This window comes from Natator depressus, chromosome 6 (assembly GCF_965152275.1).
Source record: "Natator depressus isolate rNatDep1 chromosome 6, rNatDep2.hap1, whole genome shotgun sequence".
Lineage (NCBI taxonomy): Eukaryota > Metazoa > Chordata > Testudines > Cheloniidae > Natator > Natator depressus.
In genome coordinates this window covers 36,883,240-36,903,430 of record NC_134239.1, presented here as the reverse complement: position 1 = coordinate 36,903,430, position 20,191 = coordinate 36,883,240, and the positions used below count along the sequence as shown (strand labels likewise).

Here is a 20,191-nt window from a genome sequence, read left to right as displayed (position 1 = left end):
AGCGGGGGTTTGCCGGCGGCCTCCGGGCCCCAGCGCTTTAGATGAGAGATGCTGGGGGGAGTGTCGCTGCCCCAAAACCCTCTTGCCCGCACGGACAGCACTGCCCGAAAGGCCGCGTTGGGGTCCCCACCCTGCAAAGCCTGAAGCACTTGCTTACCTTTAAGCGCCTGGATAGTGTCCTAGAACTCAATGTGTCCTTAAAATGAAGCGTTTGCATAAGTGCTTGCAGGAGACCTGCCACTACTTGTTGTATTTTACATCTATGTACTTTTTTAAATCGCGATTAATTTTTTTTTTTTAGCCGCTTGACAGCAACCATTAAAAAGAAATTAATTCTCTCCCTGGAAAGGTAGCTATAAACTGGCCACGTCCACATTTTTAAGGAGTCTTTAAAAATTGTACTGTACTTGGTGAGGAAGGAACTTTCTGGTTTTTTGATTCGTTGAATTAAGTTTGTTGTTGGTCTTTTTTTTTTTTTTTTTTTTTTAAATCTAGGATCATAGTTTTAGTTGGTGCCCAGTCCTGAATTATGTGTGCATCGAAAACTCCATCAACTTCTACTCCATTGACTTTGGTAGTGATTTTAGGAACTCAGGGCAAACAAGATTAGAACCTTTTGTCTGCAAATGGTAGCAGTGGGATACACTGAAGAGTTGAAGGGGCTTGCAAACTTGCATAACTTTTTGTAGGTGAGTAGTTCCACTAATTTTGATGAGATGATTCCCGTGTTTAAAGGATCTGAGCTATAAATTGTAAAGTAAAATACATTTTTAAAAATTGTCAACATATATAAAGTAAATATCCTTAAAATAGAGTTCACAAGCAGCATTTTTCTTAGTTTTGTCTCTCTATAATTTTCAGTTGTTCTACATGGAAATATATTTCCTCACTTTGTGTCGGTATGGTGAAATTGACATTTACTGATAAAAATCTAATACTTCCAAGCCTAAAAATAAGAGAGAGAAGAGCAAACAAGGCCCTAATCCTACAAACCCTTGTGCATTTGCTTAACTTTACGTATAGGAGCTATCTCTTTGAAATCAAAGGGGCTAAATGCAATGTGTAAAGTTAAGCACATGCGTAAGTCTTGGCATATTCAGGACCAATGTATGTGAAACCACAAGTGAAGTATAGGTTATTTGTTCAGTTACAGTACCTTAAACGGTTTGGCAAGGTTATTTTGATTTGGAGATTTTGTCCAAAAAAAATTGTGCATGGCAACTTCTTTTGTACAAGAGCAAATATAATTTGAATAAAATATTAGTCTTCAAATTTGCTGAAATACACACAGGAAAAAGTAGTTATAATTAACCTGTACTTATACCAAAAAAAGGCTTTTTTTTTTTTTTTTACACAGAAAATGTTTTGTGTGTATATCTCCGTCGTGAGAATGAAATACAATATATGAAACCTATATATTTTCATCGAAATATTTTCCTCGTTATTTTAGTGTTGTGTGGTGGAAAGGAGCAAAATTAAACAGAATTGAGGTTACCTTCCTGTACCCAGAAACAAATTTAGTCCAATGCCTATCAAATCCACTGCACACAGGGATACTGAGAATTTGGAGTGAAGATCTCAGCAACATACTGCTTTAGGGTTCACCCAAACTGAACTGATTCATTTTATATTAAAAGTGGGGAGATGGTAGTTCTTCAGGCTATTTCCATCCACATAAAGAGAAGTAGGAGTCAATTGGTTGTTCAGGGATCAGTGCATAATTGTGAATATTTTAAAAGGTTTTAAGGGACATTTGTCCATGTAACAAAACCCTAGTCTTGTTTTTCATCCTCATTTGTCAGATGGAATAAATTAGGCAACTTGTTTTGAAAATTTTATCCTTAGCTCTCTGCTTTAAATTAGGCACCTAAATGCACACTTAGACATTTAAATGAAACTGAACTCATATTCCAAGAAGCCGCTGATGTGAAAATTTTGGGCTAAATAACTTGACTAGGGCCACAGCAAGAGTCAGTAAGCTCCTTGGGTTAGGTACGGCTCTTACTATGTGTTTGTACAGGACTACCACAATGGGGCCCCACCCCGGCTGAGGCATTTGAGTGCTACTGCAATGCAAACAGCTGTCAGAGGCACGATAAGAACACAGAAGTTCCTTGCTCTTAATGCCACTTTCAGTTTACTAGAAACTAGATCATATTAAGAAGAAAAGGAGGACTTGTGGCACCTTAGAGACTAACAAATTTATTTGAGCATAAGCTTTCGTAAGCTACAGCTCACTTCATCGGATGCATTCAGTGGAAAATACAGTGGGGAGATTTATATACACAGAGAACATGAAACAATGGATGTTACCATACACACTATAACAAGAGTGATCAGGTAAGGTGAGCTATTACCAGCAGGAGAGCGAGGGGTGGGGGGGCGGGGGGACGACTTTTGTAGTGATAATCAAGGTGGGCCACTTCCAGCAGTTGATAAGAACATCTGAGGAACAGCAGGGAGGCAGGGAATAAACGTGGGGAAATAGTTTTACTTTGTGTAATGACCCATTGACTCCCAGTCTCTATTCAAGCCTAAGTTAATTGTATCCAGTTTGCAAATTAATTCCAATTCAGCAGTCTCTCATTGGAGTCTGTTTTTGAAGGTTTTTTGTTGAAGAATTGCCACTGTTAGGTCTGTAATCGAGTGACCAAAGAGATTGAAGTGTTCTCTGACTGGTTTTTGAATGTTATAATTCTTGACGTCTGATTTGTGTCCATTTATTCTTTTATATAGAGACTGTCCAGTTTGGCCAATGTACATGGCAGAGGGGCATTGCTGGCACATGATGGCATATATCACATTGGTAGATGCGCAGGTGAACAAGCCTCTGACAGTGTGGCTTATGTGATTAGGCCCTATGATGGTGTCCCCTGAACAGAAATGTGGACACAGTTAGCAACGGACTTTGTTGCAAGGATAGGTTCCTGGGTTAGTGGTTCTGTTGTGTGGTATGTGGTTGCTGGTGAGTATTTGCTTCAGGTTGGGGGCTGTCTGTAAGCAAGGACTGGCCTGTCTCCCAAGATCTGTGAGAGTGATGGGTCATCCTTCAGGATAGGTTGTAGATCCTCGATGATGCGTTGGAGAGGTTTTAGTTGGGGGCTGAAGGTGATGGCTAGTGGCATTCTGTTATTTTCTTTGTTGGGCCTGTCCTGTAGTAGGTAACTCCTGGGTACTCTTCTGGCTCTGTCAATCTGTTTCTTCACTTCAGCAGGTGGGTATTGTAGTTGTAAGAACGCTTGATAGTGATCTTGTAGGTGTTTGTCTCTGTCTGAGGGGTTGGAGCAAATGCGGTTGTATTGTAGAGCTTGGCTGTAGACAATGGATCGTGTGGTGTGGTCTGGATGAAAGCTGGAGGCATGTACATAGGCATAGCGGTCAGTAGGTTTCCGGTATAGGGTAGTGTTTATGTGACTATTGCTTATTAGCACCGTAGTGTCCAAGAAGTGGATCTCTTGTGTGGACTGGTCCAGGCTGAGGTTGATGGTGAGATGGAAATTGTTGAAATCATGGTGGAATTCCTCAAGGGCGTCTTTTCCATGGGTCCAGATGATGAAGATGTTATCAATGTAGCACAAGTAGAGTAGGGGCATTAGGGTATGAGAGCTGAGGAAGTGTTGTTCTAAGTCAGCCATAAAAATGTTGGCATACTGTGGGGCCATGCGGGTACCCATAGCAGTGCCGCTGATTTGAAGGTATACATTTGAAGGTATACATCATCAAGGATGTATCAGGGAGTGGATGTGTCATTACACAAAGTAAAACTATTCCCCCCCCTCCCCCCCGCTGTTCCTCAGATGTTCTTGTCAACTGCTGAAAATGGCCCACCTTGATTTTCACTACAAAAGGTTCTCCCCGCCACCCTCCCCGGCTCTCCTGATGGTAATAGCTCACCTTACCTGATCACTCTCATTACAGTATGTATGGTAACACTCATTGTTTCATGTTCTCTGTGTATATAAATCTCCCCACTGTATTTTCCACTGAATGCATCCGATGAAGTGAGCTGTAGCTCACGAAAGCTTATGCTCAAATAAATTTGTTAGTCTCTAAGGTGCCACAAGTCCTCCTTTTCTTTTTGCGGATACAGACTAACACGGCTGCCGCTCTGAAAATAGATCATACTGTTGAGCTAACCCTCCTTGCAGCCAGAGGTCACAGTAGCTCTCAACAGAGAAGCCTGCTTGCACGCAGTTTGCTGAAGCCTTACTTACATCAGGTATATACCGCCCTTCGTAAACACAAAAACTGATCTGGAATTGTTTTAAATATCTGTGGATTTAGGATGGGGACCATATGGAACTGATGGGATTTGAGGGGAGAAAGACCTGTATGGAATTATGGATTCTTTTGTTGTTGTTGTTTTGGGGAGAGAATATTTTATCCAGGGAATGTCAGATGTGTCATTGACTGAAACAGAAATTTTTCAGGGAGCCCTTGACATTTTGGCTGAAGCAAAAAAGTACTGAGGCACAGTCACAGAAATAAATAGTGCAAGAAAGGCACCAAATCTCTCAGTACTAAACAGGAAGTCTTGGGACATGGAACCAAGATTTCTTCAGGGTTTGTGGAAATTGGCATCTTAATGGTGCTTCTGGACCAGTGGCTAAAGAGTCACAGGGTTATTAAAATAAAAAACAAGGACTAGCCTAGACTGGAAGCAGGCCAGAGAGAGACAGAGAGAATAGCAAGAGCAGGATAGACGCTGATTGGATTGAAGAGTCAGAACACAGTGACAGAAGCTCCTGATAGGAAAATAATACAATCAAGAAAGAACCGCCTGGAAGGTTCCAAGGGTGGTATGTCACCACCATCATTTGACTGGTGCTCCTGGAGTTACTGTTTCCTTTGGGACCAAACCTTCTGGAGCTTGGGGAATTCTTCTTGTTATGAATTAGGGAACTGAGACCCAAGAATGAGAATCTTGTACAGATGGTACTTATGGCGCCATTCGGCACAGTAAAACATATTGTGAAATAATATATTTTAATATCTGGACAAAAAAGCTAGCATAAATCTGCTGCCATTAGATTATCAGTAATCCTTTTGAAAAATATTCTATCAATTGGCCCCATTTATCAGCAGAAATAACTGTATGAACATCTAGTGATAGCCTTTGTATGTGAAACTCCTCTAGCAGAATTAATATAATTGACTCCAGCTTTGTTCTGATCTAAACAGGAATTTGTAGCCTGCTCTTTGAGACTCTCGTATATAGCAATTAAATGTTTTCTAGTTCCATCTTGAGGTTAAAGGACTTTTCATGACTCACTGTCCATTAAGTGAGTCATGGTTCTATATAGCATAAGAATCCTGATTCAGAACAGCACATGCCTAACTTGTCCTGTATAAGGAAGCTTTCCTGGATCAGGACTAAATTAGTATTCTCAGACAAGAAAAAAGTTAGAGTTAAGGTTTTAAATGAACATGTCAGACTGCAGGTGGTTGAACACTGCCTCAGAGGTCTATTTATGACTAACAACAATGTTGACGCATCTGTCAGTCTTCAGACAGTGACACTTCCTACTAGTTTTAATTCAGTCCTGGGCTCATTTAGTGTTTGGAAAAGCTTTTGTGACCAGCCAACGTAAAAACAAACTAACAAATCCCAAACACCTCTCTGAATTCTATTGGTATTCTGGGGAAATCTAATTGAGTCCTGTCATAAGCAAGGTGCAGCTCCTATTTAAGGAGTTCTAGGTTGTTTCTTTTTACCCCAGAAATTTTAAAAATGTCAAAATCATTTAACAGAAACTATGTCACATCTTAACTGTGCTTGGCTCTACTTGTAAAAAAGGACAACAACTTAGGATGAGATTTTAAAAAGTTCCTAAGGTGGTTAGATGCCTAATTCCCATTGAAATTTGATGAGAATAGAACACCTCTGTCTTTAGACACCTGTCAAAATCCCAGCCTCAGGCTCATTTCTCCAACAATAAGCCCTATGGCGCTTTCAAAGCTGAGGCTTGACTATTAATAAAACAATACATTGTGAAAGCCTAAATATCCATAGAGCACTGTTATATATAACCCACATAGAAATGTTAAAAGAACATTAAAGTTATAAAGTCAAGCACTCCAAAGTTAGGAAAGAGCAGAGTCTATTAAGGTTGCCATGCTCATGGCATTATTATCCACATTTACAGAGGCTGTGCTGAGGCACAGATAGATTAAGGTCAAAAGTGCTCATTCATTTTGGGTGCTCAATTTGAGATGCCCAGGGCCTGGTTTTTCAGAGTACTATTCTACCCCTACCCCTAGTCCTGCTCTTGTCTCCTCTGTATTTTATTCAGGCTCCAGTCTCCTCCTCCTCTTCCATGCTGCTGGTGGTTGCCAGCAAGAGATAGTCTTTCTGCTCACTGCTCCTCTGCCCAGTGGCCTGCAGCACTTGGGAGCAGTAATTGCAGGGGAAATCCTGCTCAGCCCTTGCAGCTCTGCACTGGACCATGCTCACTACATATGAAATCATTACAGAATTTAGCTATCAAGCTAACAAGTCACTCCTGAGCATTTGCAGTCAAAGATTTTTCTTGTAACGTGGCCAAATTTGGGCAGTTTTGCAAGTAGACAACAAAAGACCCAGTGCTGACACAAAGGCCACCCCTTTGCTAAATATTAATTCCTTGTTTGAAAGCATGGAGGTACTAAAACTTATCAGTTAAACAGTTGTAAGATTTATTTAAAAAACATGGGCAAAACAATGTATTTTTCCCTAATGTAATTCTTGGAACTGGCTGAACTAGTTTTGCTTACATTAAAAAGAATTACCTGAAGCAGACACCAGCTATAGAAACAAAATATCACCGTTGATCATTGTCTATACCAGGACATTTAACTGCAGTGGGGTTCAAACTCGCTTGTTCTAAAAGTGGGTCCATCTTCATTTGTAGTTAAACCGTTTTCAGCACAAGTTCAGCTGCACCCATTGCTGACTGTTATCAGTAATGGATAATGAGAGTGCTCTTGAAGGACTGAGGGCCAGACTGTTAAAGTTATGGAGGTATTTAACAGGGTGTGCTGAGTCATGAGCTGGCTCAGCACCCTTTCACTCAAAGCCCCCCAGTGTACATTAATTGGGACCTGACTGAAAGACAGATAGTTGTCAGAGGGTGCCAACTAACTGAGTAGAGATACAGCTGAAAGGCTAATTGGGTGGAAGTATAATCCCCAGCATCTGGGTCTATATAAGCGAACAGGAAGATGTGGCTAGAGCAGAGGTGGGCAAACTACATATCTGGCCCGCGGGACTGTCCTGCCCGGCCCCTGAGCTCCTGGCCCAGGAGGCTCACCCCCAGCCCCTCCCCCACTGTTCCCCCTCCCATGCAGGCAGCGGGGCTGCGAGCTCCTGCCACTCTGAGCGGCATGGTAAGGGGGAGGCGACGGTGGCGCACACAGCAGTGGAGGGGTTGGTTCTGGGTGGGGGCAGACAAGGGGTGGTTAGGGGTGGGGGGAATCCCGGGGGGCAGTCAGGGGACAGGGAGCAGGGGGCGGTTGGATGGGGCGGAGGTTCTGGGGCAGTCAGGGGTCAGGGAATGGTGGGGTTTGATAGGGCGTGGGAGTCCCGGGAGGCCTGTCAGGGGGTGGGGGTGTGGATAGCTCAGGGCAGTCAGGGGACAGGGAGGGTTGGATGGGTCAGGAGTTCTGAGGGGGACAGTCAAGGGGCAGGAAGTGGGAGGGGGCGAACGGGGCAGGGGCCAGGCTGTTTGGGGGGCACAGCCTTCCCTACCCGGCCCTCCATACAGTTTCGCACCCTGATGTGGCCCTTGGGCCAAAAAGTTTGCCCACCCCGGGCTAGAGAGAAGAGTAGGCAGCCTGAAGGGAGGCAGGAATAGGTAGAACCGATTGCTGCTAATGTTGTACCCTTCCACAGAAGCAAGTGGGGGAAACTGGTTGCTGACTGTAAATAGTATGTAAATAACTCTCTAGGCTGCTGAACGGATATAGTGAAGTATGGTGTGGTCACTTACTGTGGCTGAAAAAGACTCTCAGGGAGCATCCTGTGACATGCCAGAAGATGCAGATAGGTGCTTTTTAAAATCCTACTAGGTGTTTAAGTGCATTAGGCACCTAACCTGGTTAGGCATTTTTTAAAATTCCATTAGATGCCTATCTGCATCTTTAGGTGCCTAAATATCTTTGATAATCTGGCCATGAGTCCTGCCAGGCATTTTATGCCAAGTCAGGTCAATATTAGACTCCAATTGAGAGTCTACCATCCTGTAACATTCTTTATTTGCAGCTGAGTTGCATTCAGGAAAGTTTAGAATTATATTCTTTGTATACAAAGGAATTTCAATCTGATCCTTACAACTGAAAACCCAACTAACTAGGGTAAGGGAGAGCAAACAAGCTAGCACAGATAAGATAAGGGTTTTAGAAAGCAATTTTTGATCTGAATAGTTACAGGATGGTAGAATCTCAACTGGAGTCTAATATTGACCTGGCTTGGCATAAAATGTCAATATCTCTTAAATCATATTCAACTGTAATCCTATAGTTACACTACAGAGTCCAATGTCCTAGAAACTGTAAAGTAAGCACTGAGCAATGGAGATAAGGGTGATAAGAAAATAAAATGTAGCTTATTCACTGATGACAGGAGAAAACTGTAAACAAAAACATTTTAAAGAAAAGATTAACAAATAGAATGGACATTCTAAATGGAATATCTAGTGATACCTGTACAAACTATATTTGCAGAGATAAAGGAAATTAAAATAAAAAAGCAAGACCTTTTTGAAAACATGGACTTCTCCTGAATCACCAAGGATTAGGCCTTGGATTTTATGGCATAACCAGTTTGCCTTCTCTTAGAGCGTCATAGTCTTGGATAGTTGTCTGTGGTTAGAAAGATGGCCAAAGATTTTTTTTTAAAAAAATACAACACCTGTTACATAAGCTGAAGGGACAATCATAGCCAAATTTACAATAGCAGCCTCTAAATTTTGTGTGCACAGAACTAAGCATGCAAATCAGAAAGATACCTAATGACCCAATTTGGGTTGGGTGCAGAAATCCGTTCAGGAATATTCAAACAGTTGGAAGTGCAGTCCTGGGTGCACACATTTAGAGGCTGAGTTAAGGCCACTTTTCTTTCTAGGTTTTTCAATACCGTAGGCACAGCACATACAATAAAATATATAGTTTCAGAGAAAAGCAACTAAGTTGTGATGGAAAGTCTCATTGTATATATGTAATGGTGATTCACATTACCAAAGGCATGTGGAGAATTGTTAAGCCTATTTGTCATTTGTAAGTCCTGAACTTTTTGTTTTATTCTTTTCTAACACAAAAAATTACCAAATTTAAGGGAAAAACAGCTTGTGCTAAGAATATATATATCAAAATATTGTTATATATAGGACTAGTGGCCCTGACATTTGGTAAAGAGACAAAATGTTAATCTTCGAGGTACCATTAAAATCTGTGTAAGATTAGTTGTGATGGAGTTATTACCATTTGGTGATCTTTTTATCGAGAGCATCAGCATAGCAATGGACATTTTCCTCAGTGCTACTCTCCCAGAAACCTTCGCAGAGTTCCTAAATCTTAGCAAATCACTAATAAATAACATCCAATGCATTGTTGCCAGCACTGTAAAAAATTTGCTAGGGATGGTGTTCCTTGCTCTTCTGAGCCCGCAGCAGAGGATGCAGCCATCCCTTCTCTCCTGTGTTCTGCCAGCACACAGACTTGCCTCCTACTGGTGAAAGCTTGTGTTGCAATTTTTTAGAAAATTCATGAAGCAGCTTTCACAAACCAGCAAATTTTGGTCAGTACTGAAAACACCCAAGACTGGTTTACAAATCCAGGGATAATTCTATCTAAAATTAGACTGTTGGCAGTTCTGCCAATCTTCTCTAAACTAGTTCTCTGCACTAGTTCTCGTTCTCTTAGGTACTTACGTGGCTCCTGTAGTATTTTACAGATGAGCAAGATTGGTTTCAAGATAAACCTTTATTAAGAATGGAAACTATGTACAGAAATAAGGTAACAAACTTCCTACTACTCTCTAGCTGTAGCCTGTGACTGCCCTGTGTGTGCCTTTGTTTCCCCTCTGAAATTTAAAACAGGGAAGAGTGGAGGCAAAATCAAGCTCTTAATGGAAAGCTTTACTATGGAGAAACTACTCTCTCTCCCCCAATATGCAGCACTTCACGGAAAAACAGATTGCATAAAGAATGTAGAGGAAGTATGGCATCTCTACAATTCCTGGAGGATGTACTGTATGTGACATTGCACTCCATATCCCCAGATCTCCAAAATCTCAGGCAAGTACCTTACCCACTGGAGCATCCTTCCTCCCCTTCAATAAAACAAATATGAAGTTTCTAGGCCAGGTGATTTTTTTTATTTATTATTATTATTGTTTTTGGTTATGCAATGTCAAAAAGCTTTGGAAGAATTTTCACAAAGTGAAGAAGGGATAATTACTCACCTATAATGCTGCATTTCTGGAGATATTTAACTGGCTTTCAACTTGTGGGTCTCAACTCTCTAACATGATTTCAGGCCATTAACAAGCTAAGAGCCAAGAGTAAATTCCTTCTGAATGATATCTACAGAGAAGGAAAAATTACTTACTTGTAATTCTGCATCTCTGAAGGTATAATTTCAAAGGGATTCTCATTCTTGGGCCTTAGCTCCTTATTGGTTTGTCTCACTCTACTGAGCTGAGACCCAAGAGTTGGAATATAAATATCTATAATAGTATCATTAAAGTACACCTATATTTTGCTAAGTTCCATAACTGAGAAATGGGTTGTCTGATTACTCTTAACATTTCCTCTTAAAATTTCCATTGGCTGAAGATCTGCGTGCAAAATTTGAGGCACAAAAAATTATTTCTGAGATTTAGAACAGGGTAGAGTGGTGGCAAAATCAAGCTCTAAATGAAAAGCTGGTTGTAGCCTTTACTAAGGAGAAACTATTGTCTATAATATAAAGCTAAAAGAAGGACAATTAAGAATATGACAAAGGCATGTGTAAAGAAATTATACCTTTGTGATTAATCTTGTACTAACAAAAGAAAGGGAGTTTCTTATAAAAGGAACTAAACTTTCCAGGATATTAAAAAAAAACAACGGTGGTTTTATAAAGTAAGCAGTACTTATCATACTACTTTTAAATATTGCTTTCCGGCATATTTTTAGTGAGTTTGTAAATCCTTTCCTTTTCTTCTCAGCTACATATCCAGCCTTTTGCATTCCAGCCAATCTTGGAGTGGTTTTAATTAATTATTAATCAATACTTCACCATCAGCAAATTAGCTGTTTAGGATATATCAAAATTAAGAAGGACTCTTGTTTTGCTTACATTATCATTTCATGTTGGTTTCAGAACACTGGCCATTCAGATATTGGCTGATGAAGGTTAATTTTCTGTTCCATGAAACCATTAACTTTGTCTATAAACTCCCTCTGGGAGTATAACTAAATTCCAAATACTTGTGGGAAATAAAATTTCTCATGAGGATTTGTAGGACTGCACATTTCTTTATTAACATTGTATCATATTGCCATCTTATTTTTGTCCCAAATATCATGTACTCAAAACTACAGTGCAGTTTCTGGTGCTAGCAGTCTAAACAAAACACATTTTGAGCTGTATTGACTTCTTAATGCACTTGTGGAAATCCCATTTGTGTTAATGAGAGTAGTTTATGCACCTTGAAAGGCCAAATTCTCCCTTCCATGCTACTGGCAGGGAGAGGGGGGCAGAAATACTGGTTGGTACCCCCTAGGTATTAGGATCCTGGTAAAATTCTCACAGACTTAGATGAATTTAGGATCAGAGCCAATTTGCAATAGGGAACAGAGTGCAGCTCTTCCAAATAGGAGTGTGCAATGGGAGCAGCACTTCCCGACTCTTACTTGTCACTGACTCCAAAAGTACAAGCTAGCAAACTGGTGTTTGCACAGGCTGCTCACACCCTTCATTTTTGGAGCACGGTTTAGCATGTTAGCTGACTTCTCCGAGCAGTCTGCAGAGGAGAGGCATGGTGAGGGAAGCTAACTCATTGGCACAACACAAGAGCAGAATGCCTTAAGTTTGTGGGGGAGCCGAGGTAAAGGAGAAAGAAATGAGTCACTTTGCGTGCATGCCATGATGGTAACGATCGAAAAGATTCACCGACAAGGAAGCTTGCAGTGATATAACAGGTATATTGCAACACAATGAACTCACGCCTGTGCATAAAGAGGTAGCTCGGGGGGGGGGGTCACTGTGAGAGAGCAAAGGCAGGGCCATATCAGACTCTCTGTAAAGTGAAAAATTATAACTCCAAATGGGGCTGCTGGAGATCAGATCGAAGACCACAAACTGCATCCATCACCCATTGCAATCATTAATAGCGGCCGCAGGGCCAGGAGTGCTTCTACAGGTAAGGCTGCATTGCAGACCCTCCAGCAGGAGCTCAGAGTAACTCCTACGGAGGTTGACTGTCGAATAGCAAGTGTTAATTAAGCCAACCACCGCTCCTTTGACCCACGCGTGAGGATGGGATAGCTAGTGAGCACCAGTGGCGCGTGCTGGGCGCTTCCCGGGACGCCGGCCCCCCCTCCGGACGCGCTATGAAGGGTTTCTCTGTCACGTGACAGCGCCCAGTAGCTCGGTCTCAGCCCCCCTCCCCCTGGAGAGGGGGGCGGGGCCCGCAGAGCGCGGGCGGGGCCCTGGGCCGGTGGCGGGCGCCGTTCAAACGCGGCAGCCGCTGGGCGGGAGGCGCCGTCGGGCGAGCCAGAGCCTTTGCAAGGAGGCACCGAAACCCCGGCCCTGCAGGAGGGACAGGAGCGCGCTGTGTCCCTTCTAGGGGGTAGGAAGCTGCAGCCCCTGCCGCTGGGGGGAGGAGTGGGGCTTAATGCCCCCGTTGTTGTCGTGTAACCCAGTCGGCTGGGGGTTTAACCCCCCCCTTTAATATGTAACCCCTCCTAGGTTGGAGGAGGAAGGGATTTAATACCCTCCCACCCCCACATTACTGTGTAATTCTCCTCCATTGGGGCAAGCGGAGGGTTTATATCCTCCCCTCCCACCCCAATGTGTAGCACTCTCCACTGGGGCAGGGAGAGGGTTTAATCCCTCCCCCTTACTGTGTAACCCCTGGTGTGGGGGAAGAAGGGGGGGTTAATTACCACCACCCCTCTTACTGTGTAACCCCCTCCACTGGGGCAGGGAGAGGGTTTAATATCCTACCCCAGTATTGGGGATGGGGGGGAGGAGTGACCCCCTGCGATTCAAATTCTTGCAGACTTCACAGTGGTTCAACTCCAGATCTGAACTGTGTAGTGTGGGCTCATCTCTCAACACTTACATGCTGATTACAGTTTGATGGAAAGTTTGGCCTGAAGCTCTTCTTGCAACTGGTAACTGTAACCCAGGCCTGATCTGGAGTTTTTACTGGCTCTGTACCCACGATAAGCTGTTTCCTGAAAGCCTGCAGTACCCTTTGTTCTTTAAGACCTTATCTACAACTGAATTTTTTTTTTTCTTACACTACATTAGTACAGCTCGACCTATGGTAGCAACAGGAGGCGCTGCTTGATGTGACAGTGTTTAAAATGCCCCCATCCGGTAGCAGGTGCTACAAGTGAAGCTGAGAAATGGCAAAATAAAAAACCCCTTGTGTAGACATAGACTGACTCACTCCTCATCTGCAGCGTTTTCCAGAACATCTTAAGAAGCTGACAAAATAGTGTGGTTGAAAGCTTCCAGTTGTAGTGTTTTGTGCCCTATTGATTTGACTCAGAAGACTTAAGGCTCCTGTCTCTTATGTTACAGTGCAAGCAGTATGTAGTTGAAGGGGCTCTTCAAAACTCGCTCCCAGATTTCTGCTACTTTTTCCTGTAATTCAACATTTTTATGCTAAGTGCCCCATCTTGCAATCCTTACTCTGCCAGCACACCTACTGGAGTCATTGGTCATTTTGCTGGATTAAGGATTGCAAGTTGAGGTACTAAATGATGCATCCGATGAAGTGAGCTGTAGCTCACGAAAGCTTATGCTCAAATAAATTTGTTAGTCTCTAAGGTGCCACAAGTCCTCCTTTTCTTTTTTTTTAAATGATGTAAGTGTTTTGGAATCATGTTTCTAGTAAAAGGCATATTTGTTTACATAAATATAAAACCTGAATATTTTTTTCTAAAAGCAACTTTAAAAAATTTCTAGAATACACCTGTTGGATGAACTAAATGGCTCCAAAAGGCAAAATAAAAAAAAAGAAATACAAGTGCTGCCCTTGTTTGTCATCACCATCTTTGCAGGAAGATGCCACTGGAGAGCAGGTATGGTGTTAGCATTTTTATCTGAGGACTGGGGAAAGGGAATTGACTTTGTAATGTGCAGGAAGTTTATCTTTGGTGGCTATTTTAATTGACACATTTTATCCCATGTTAATAGCTCTTCTTGCTACATTTCCCCCAACATACCTTGTAGTGTTAAATTATGCTCATACGCACTTACACATCACCTCTGATTTTGTCTCCATCTTTTAATCTGGCCCTTTAAGTGCAGACATACCTTTGAGTCTCTTACTTGGCTGGAGAAGACTCCCAGCAGTGGATTCAGACTCTTATTTCCATTAAGGGCTTCCTCTAAATTGTGGTTTCAAAGGAACAGCTCCATTCAGAATGTATCCTGAAGAACAAGAGGGAAGTTCATTGGTGTCCTGCAGCCCCTTTGTATTGGCTAACTGCAGGGGGTATTTTTGTTTGCAGCAGAGGCATGACTGTGGTCTGAGGTTCCAAGGTGAGGATTTCCTTTATGCCCCAGCTGTCATAGGATTTGTCTACACTGCAATATAAGCCCAGGGTATGTAGAACTTGAGTTATCAGAATCTGGGTTCGTTAATCTAGGGCTTGAGTGTTTATACTTATTTGTAATACCAGATTAGGAATTGTTGGAGCCTGAGGCTCCAGTGTTTCCACTGCATTATGCAGGCCTGAGTACAACCACCCATATCCCAGACTTCCTAGTGCCATCCCAAAATGTGGCTGCTCTGGCCCTTTGTTCATGGTGCAGTGTGGAAAAACTTGACTGTCCACCAAACTTGATTGTCCAGAGGACAAAGAAAGTTGGCTGTGGGATTGTGAAATACTTTTGGCAGTCTCCCAGAGTACAAGTCCTGTGGGGTTGTGTCCACACTGCAAAGCAACAGGGCTTGAACCCTGAATCCCAGCTTGACTCAGGCTCGACCCTTCCACCCCCCACTGAGATCAAGCCTAGGACCCAGGGTCAGTGTGAGTTGCGTGTAGATGGAAGAGGGCTTAGACTTGAGAATGAGTTTACATTGCAGTGTAGTCATACCCACAATGTCCATAGGGGGCCATGGCAGCTTAAACAGGCTGAGTTCTGCTTTAACTTGACCTGCTGTCAGAACCTTGCACTGGGCCCCATGAGAAGGGGAGTGAAAACTATTTCATACCCCAGGCTCTGTAAGGGCACAGGGATGAGTCTAGTCTTTCGTAGCTCTGAAACGTCTCAGAATGGATCTCTGCAGCCATCCCTTGCCTAGGCAACTCCCCTTTCCTTCTTTCTCATTTTCTGGCAGACTCTGAGCTTTACTTGTATACTTTCTGACAGAAGAAGTGAAAGAGGCCACAATCCTTCCCCTTTTTGATATTTTGAGGCTTTCTACTGTATGCAGGAAAAAGCTTACATATACTATTTATCCAGATCTTAATAATAAAAAAAGCTGTGGGAGGAATTCCCAAAGGGAGAGAGTGCCAATCTCCAGAACATCAGACAGAGATCCCCCACCAAAAATCATGAGATTAAAATATATGAGCTTTATGAAGATAAAGTTCCTGATTATTTTTTGTTTGGTTTGTCTGTCTTCTGGCTGTGCTTAACTCTGGGGAGAAGGGAAAGTCTCGGGTTCCCTGTTATGCATGTTCCAGGCTGGAAACTTAGATGCTGTACCTGACCATCCTCCCATTCCATCCAGTCATCCCCATTTCTTTATTATTCCCAAGGTTGCCCCAAAATCCAGGCTGTAGCTGCAACCTCCCGGTTTCTACTTAAAGTGACCCTGGTTTCTGCTGTTCCCCTACTCCAGATCCCGCCCCCCCCCCCTTTATTTATGCCTACATCTGCCTAATTCCAAACAGCACCAATTTGAGGCAAAATATTTTTGGAATAAGAACGTTAACAAGCCTTATCTACTGCACAAAAACATTGCAGTTTTTGACAACCTCTCCAGAATAGATAGTGCTGCAGTTACAAACAAAGACTATTATTCAGTTAGGCTGATATATTTCCACAAAGGCAAACTAGACTAAACGTATGGTTCCAACAAGAAGGTTAACTTAGCCATTTTTCTCCTCCTGTGTATTTTATTGTATACGTCTTATGAAAAGAGTCTCCTAGTGTAGGTGTAGGTAGAATAATCCAGTCCTCAGGTGTCTTGAAATAACTGTAGCAATGCCCATCCCTAGAAGAAAATGTCAATCTTCTAGCCAAATGCAGATTTCAAGGAAGTGATGTTTTCCACTACTGCAACCTTGACATTCTTGGTTATATCATTAAAATAAAAGAATGCTCTTATCTAATATTTTCTGAGTAAATTACTATATTACTGATTTTTCCTGACTACAGCATCAGTGCCTATGTGCCAAAAACTACCTAAACCAGAGCCAATTCAAGATGTTCAATGTGAACAAATTAACACTGCATTAATGTAGCTTCTTCAAATTTAATATATTATACATGCTTGTCAAAGAACAAATATATATGAAAAATATATATTTTTTGTCACGCTGCAGATGTGGGAGCAGCATGTCAGATTGGATTTTTCCCATGGCTGTTGTAGGTTTGTAGCACTTATTATACACATGATGTTACATGTTTGGATTATGGGAGCAGAGAATAGCTAGTATGTACTATTGTATTAACACTGTTTCATAGGTTACTGTATATTGGATACATTAGTTACATTACTTTATATCTTTTTGTTTTTTAGCTTACACAGTTTGAACCAGATGAAGAAATTAAACTTTTATATCAGTTTGGAAGCTATCTTGATTACATAGAAACTCCCCAAAAAGGTCATGGCAAAGTGAAAGGCAAATCCAAAAAGCATGGAAGAGAATGGAAGACACAGGAAACTGAAAGGAAAAATAAGCCTGATCTTTGTAACGGAAAGGAAAATGTGGTTTTGTATGAGGAAAACACTGCCAATGACACTGATCTTAAAAAGAATAAACATCTTAAAAAGAACAAACATGATACTAAAGCAAAAAGTCATTTGGATTCAACAAAAAAAGACTTTTGCTATAAGCAAAACTCCTTTGTCCCCTGGCCATTTGTTGAAAAGAAAGCAAAGAAAATAAAGCTACTTCAAGATAACAAAGTAATTGATGGTAATGAAGAGAACTCCAGAGAAGTAAATCACAAACAATATTATAAAAATTCTAGAACAGTACAGAAGGGTAATACTCAAGGAAAACAAAAACGTCTCTGCCTTCCCTCATCACATAATTCTTTTGTAACTGAGAATGGTAAACATAATGAATTAAGTTGTAGAAATAGTTCTTGGTCTCAGACAACTTGCAAACGTCAAGGTCTTGATTCTACTGTGCATTATTTTAGTGGTGGAATCATAGCAGGTTTTAAAAAGCGCAGGAAATTGGATAAGGAAGTCCCTGTTGGCTGTTTACTAGGCTCCAACACTACTGAAATAAACAGCTGCACTAGTAGTACAGAGCCTCTTTTGTCATCTAGTCCAGCAGCTCTGGAGATTAAAACTTATGACTCAGAAGATGAATTCAATGTGGAAACCCTGAGAGATAAGGCAGCTTCTCATATGAACTCAAAAACTGAAGAAATATGCAGCAGCGTTGATCTTAGTCAAGAGCTTTTTATAACCCAGAAGTCTTTTTTACCAGTGCAGATTCCCAATAATAGCAGTACTTGCTTATCCCTCTACAGTCAAAACCATGCTAAAGATGCAAGTGTAGAAAGAAGATTTAAACAAAAAAACTCTGCAGATACTTCGGAGTTTTCTCAGATGTCTTCAAATAGAGAAACATGTGATGAACACAGTCAGTTTTCTCAGTGCGGTTTGACACCAAGTAGGGGTAGAAAGTCAGCTACAAGAGAGTGTGCAATTCAGACAGAAGACTTTTTCAGCTCTCCAGCACTTGCTTCCTCCTTAAGAATGAGAGAGAGATTTACAGATTGCCATGAACAACCACTGGACCTCAGTTTGCCTTACAGAATTCGTTCGAGTGCTGAGAATACAGGAAGACTGTCCTTGGGTGGTGCGGGTGATGGTGTTCATGTATCTTCCAAACACACATTAGAGCCTGTGTGTCATATAGAAAATCATCCTGCCGGTCCAGTGTTTGAGGAGGAAAGAGAAAATCATGTGTTCACTCAATCTCAAAAATCAGATCAAGTGAAATACATTCAGATGCTGCTTAATTCATCCTATTTCTTTAAAGTGAAAGGTGATTCAGATAATATAGTTTCTAGAACACAGTTAGTGAAGCCAAAGTTAGGAAACAAAAAAAAGAGAATAGTTGTAGACAGTACAAGACAGGAGAAATCCTAGCCGAGAAGTGTATTAGTCTGAATAATAGTCTGCATATAGACACATTCTTTATATATATTTTTCAAAGTGATTTTTAATTTCAAAGGCTGCTTTATTCATTATTTCAGAACAGCAGAAGATAGCAGGTAGGCTGGAAAGAAGTACACTTAAAATTTATAGCAGGTAAAGTTTTAATTTACTTTACTGAATTCAACCTTCACACTGGGCCTTTTCCCCACAGTAACTTGCATATACACCATCTGTGCTGCTTATCTATTTTCACCTATCACCTGTTAAACTACACTCGTGTTGTAGCTTTAACTTTGGACCAAGTAATCCTGTGTGTTATGTATGTTGTGAGAACATATCTTCTCATAAAACTTTTAAGTGAATAGTTTAATGAGATCGTCAAATGAATCATATGCTACTCAGTTACTATGTTGTTCTATGTTAGGGTTAGCTATAGTCTAATTCTGTAATTTAAAAGTAAGTTGTTTTATTTCCCCAAAATTTATACTACATAATTCAAATAAATAGGGAAGGTGTTTAATCAAACATTACAAAGAAAAAAAATCTGGATGATGTCGTTTTTTGTTGTTTTTTTTTTTAATTGGTACACCTAAAGCAGCACCTGTAATGGTGAGCAAGGACAGTCATGAAAAAGACACAACTATGTATCTTCTGGTGAAAGAATGACACCTTCAGGTCCTGACCTACTCTATTGTGGAGTAGGTCAGGTAATATTTTTTTGTTTCCCTTTTCTAGACATACCTGGCAAGCTTACACTTATCTAGAAATGTGCAAAATACTAGTTGTTCTGGGTTGCCTCAATCAAATGCAGTACCGTTCAGATTTTTTTGGTGTCTACTTGACTTCGGATTTGTTGTTTTTATTCTTACACTTAAACCTCCAGGTCTCAGAGCATGAGAAATAAACATTGTTTTTAAAATTAAAACTTATGTAATAGTCTTCCAGATGACAGAGGTATTAAGAAAAATAGTTCACTGTGTTAATTATCCTTCATACGTATGTGGTAGATTATATATTCGGCATACATATGTTCTAAAAGTTAATTATAACAATTTTATAGCATTTTGAAATATTGCCTTTTATTAAACAAAACTGTTCTTTACTGTGACTGTAGAAGATGGTATTTTTGAAGGTGACAGAAAGGTGACATTTTAAAATTCAGAACTTAATTTATATACAGGGAACATTCTTCATTATCCTTTGCCCAGCAACCTGAACCATTTGATGTCTCTTTTCCTTTCTAGCTGCAAATGTGAACCTGCTTAAATACTTCAGAGAGTTTCAGTAGAACTTTGCTAAGCTCCTTTATTCTTGCACTTCATTTTAAACCCAAAAATGGTTCTTCCCTAATTCTCAACAAAAATGTAACGGTGCTATAGGTCTCATGCTATGAAGACGTCATTATTTACATAAAATGTGATATATACATTTCCTAGAATACATTGACTTCTTATAAATAATTGAGTTAAGCTACAGTTTTCAAAAGAAGTGAACAAAGTATGTTTAATTCATTATATTTGCATGTGTGTTTACTTGCTAATTTGTAAAATACAGTAATTTAGAAGAGATTTCTTACTCATTTGTGAGACTCAATCAGATTTTACTGTACCAAAAACAAACTATGAAAACAGAACTGAT

At 40.9% G+C, this 20,191-nt stretch overlaps 1 protein-coding gene across 6 annotated transcripts; it reads left to right on the top strand.

The window, feature by feature from the left end:
• The first annotated feature begins 46 nt into the window (after positions 1–46).
• On the top strand, positions 47–18,671 carry LOC141989998 (uncharacterized). 6 transcript variants are annotated; one of them, XM_074956941.1, is made up of 4 exons: positions 48–689; positions 10,152–10,271; positions 14,161–14,276; positions 16,952–18,671. In XM_074956941.1, exons 3-4 carry the CDS (start codon positions 14,184–14,186, stop codon positions 18,542–18,544), a joined length of 1,686 nt encoding a protein of 561 aa, XP_074813042.1. In that variant the 5' UTR covers positions 48–689; positions 10,152–10,271; positions 14,161–14,183; the 3' UTR covers positions 18,545–18,671. The 6 variants fall into 6 exon arrangements, 5 of the variants coding, with proteins under 5 accessions (XP_074813045.1, XP_074813044.1, XP_074813042.1 ...); XM_074956942.1 differs by having other exon boundaries at positions 10,074–10,271; XR_012640039.1 differs by lacking the exons at positions 48–689; positions 10,152–10,271 and adding exons at positions 12,675–12,811; positions 14,709–14,802.
• The last annotated feature ends 1,520 nt before the right edge of the window (positions 18,672–20,191 follow it).

What these genes read in the sequence shown, in the direction of transcription:
- LOC141989998 (XM_074956944.1), top strand. Translation starts at nt 14,184, where the DNA reads ATGGCTCCAAAAGGCAAAATAAAAAAAAAGAAATACAAGTGCTGCCCT. An exon ending in AAGATGCCACTGGAGAGCAG is followed by an intron (nt 14,277 to 16,951) that starts GTATGGTGTTAG and finishes TTTGTTTTTTAG; the next exon opens with CTTACACAGTTTGAACCAGA.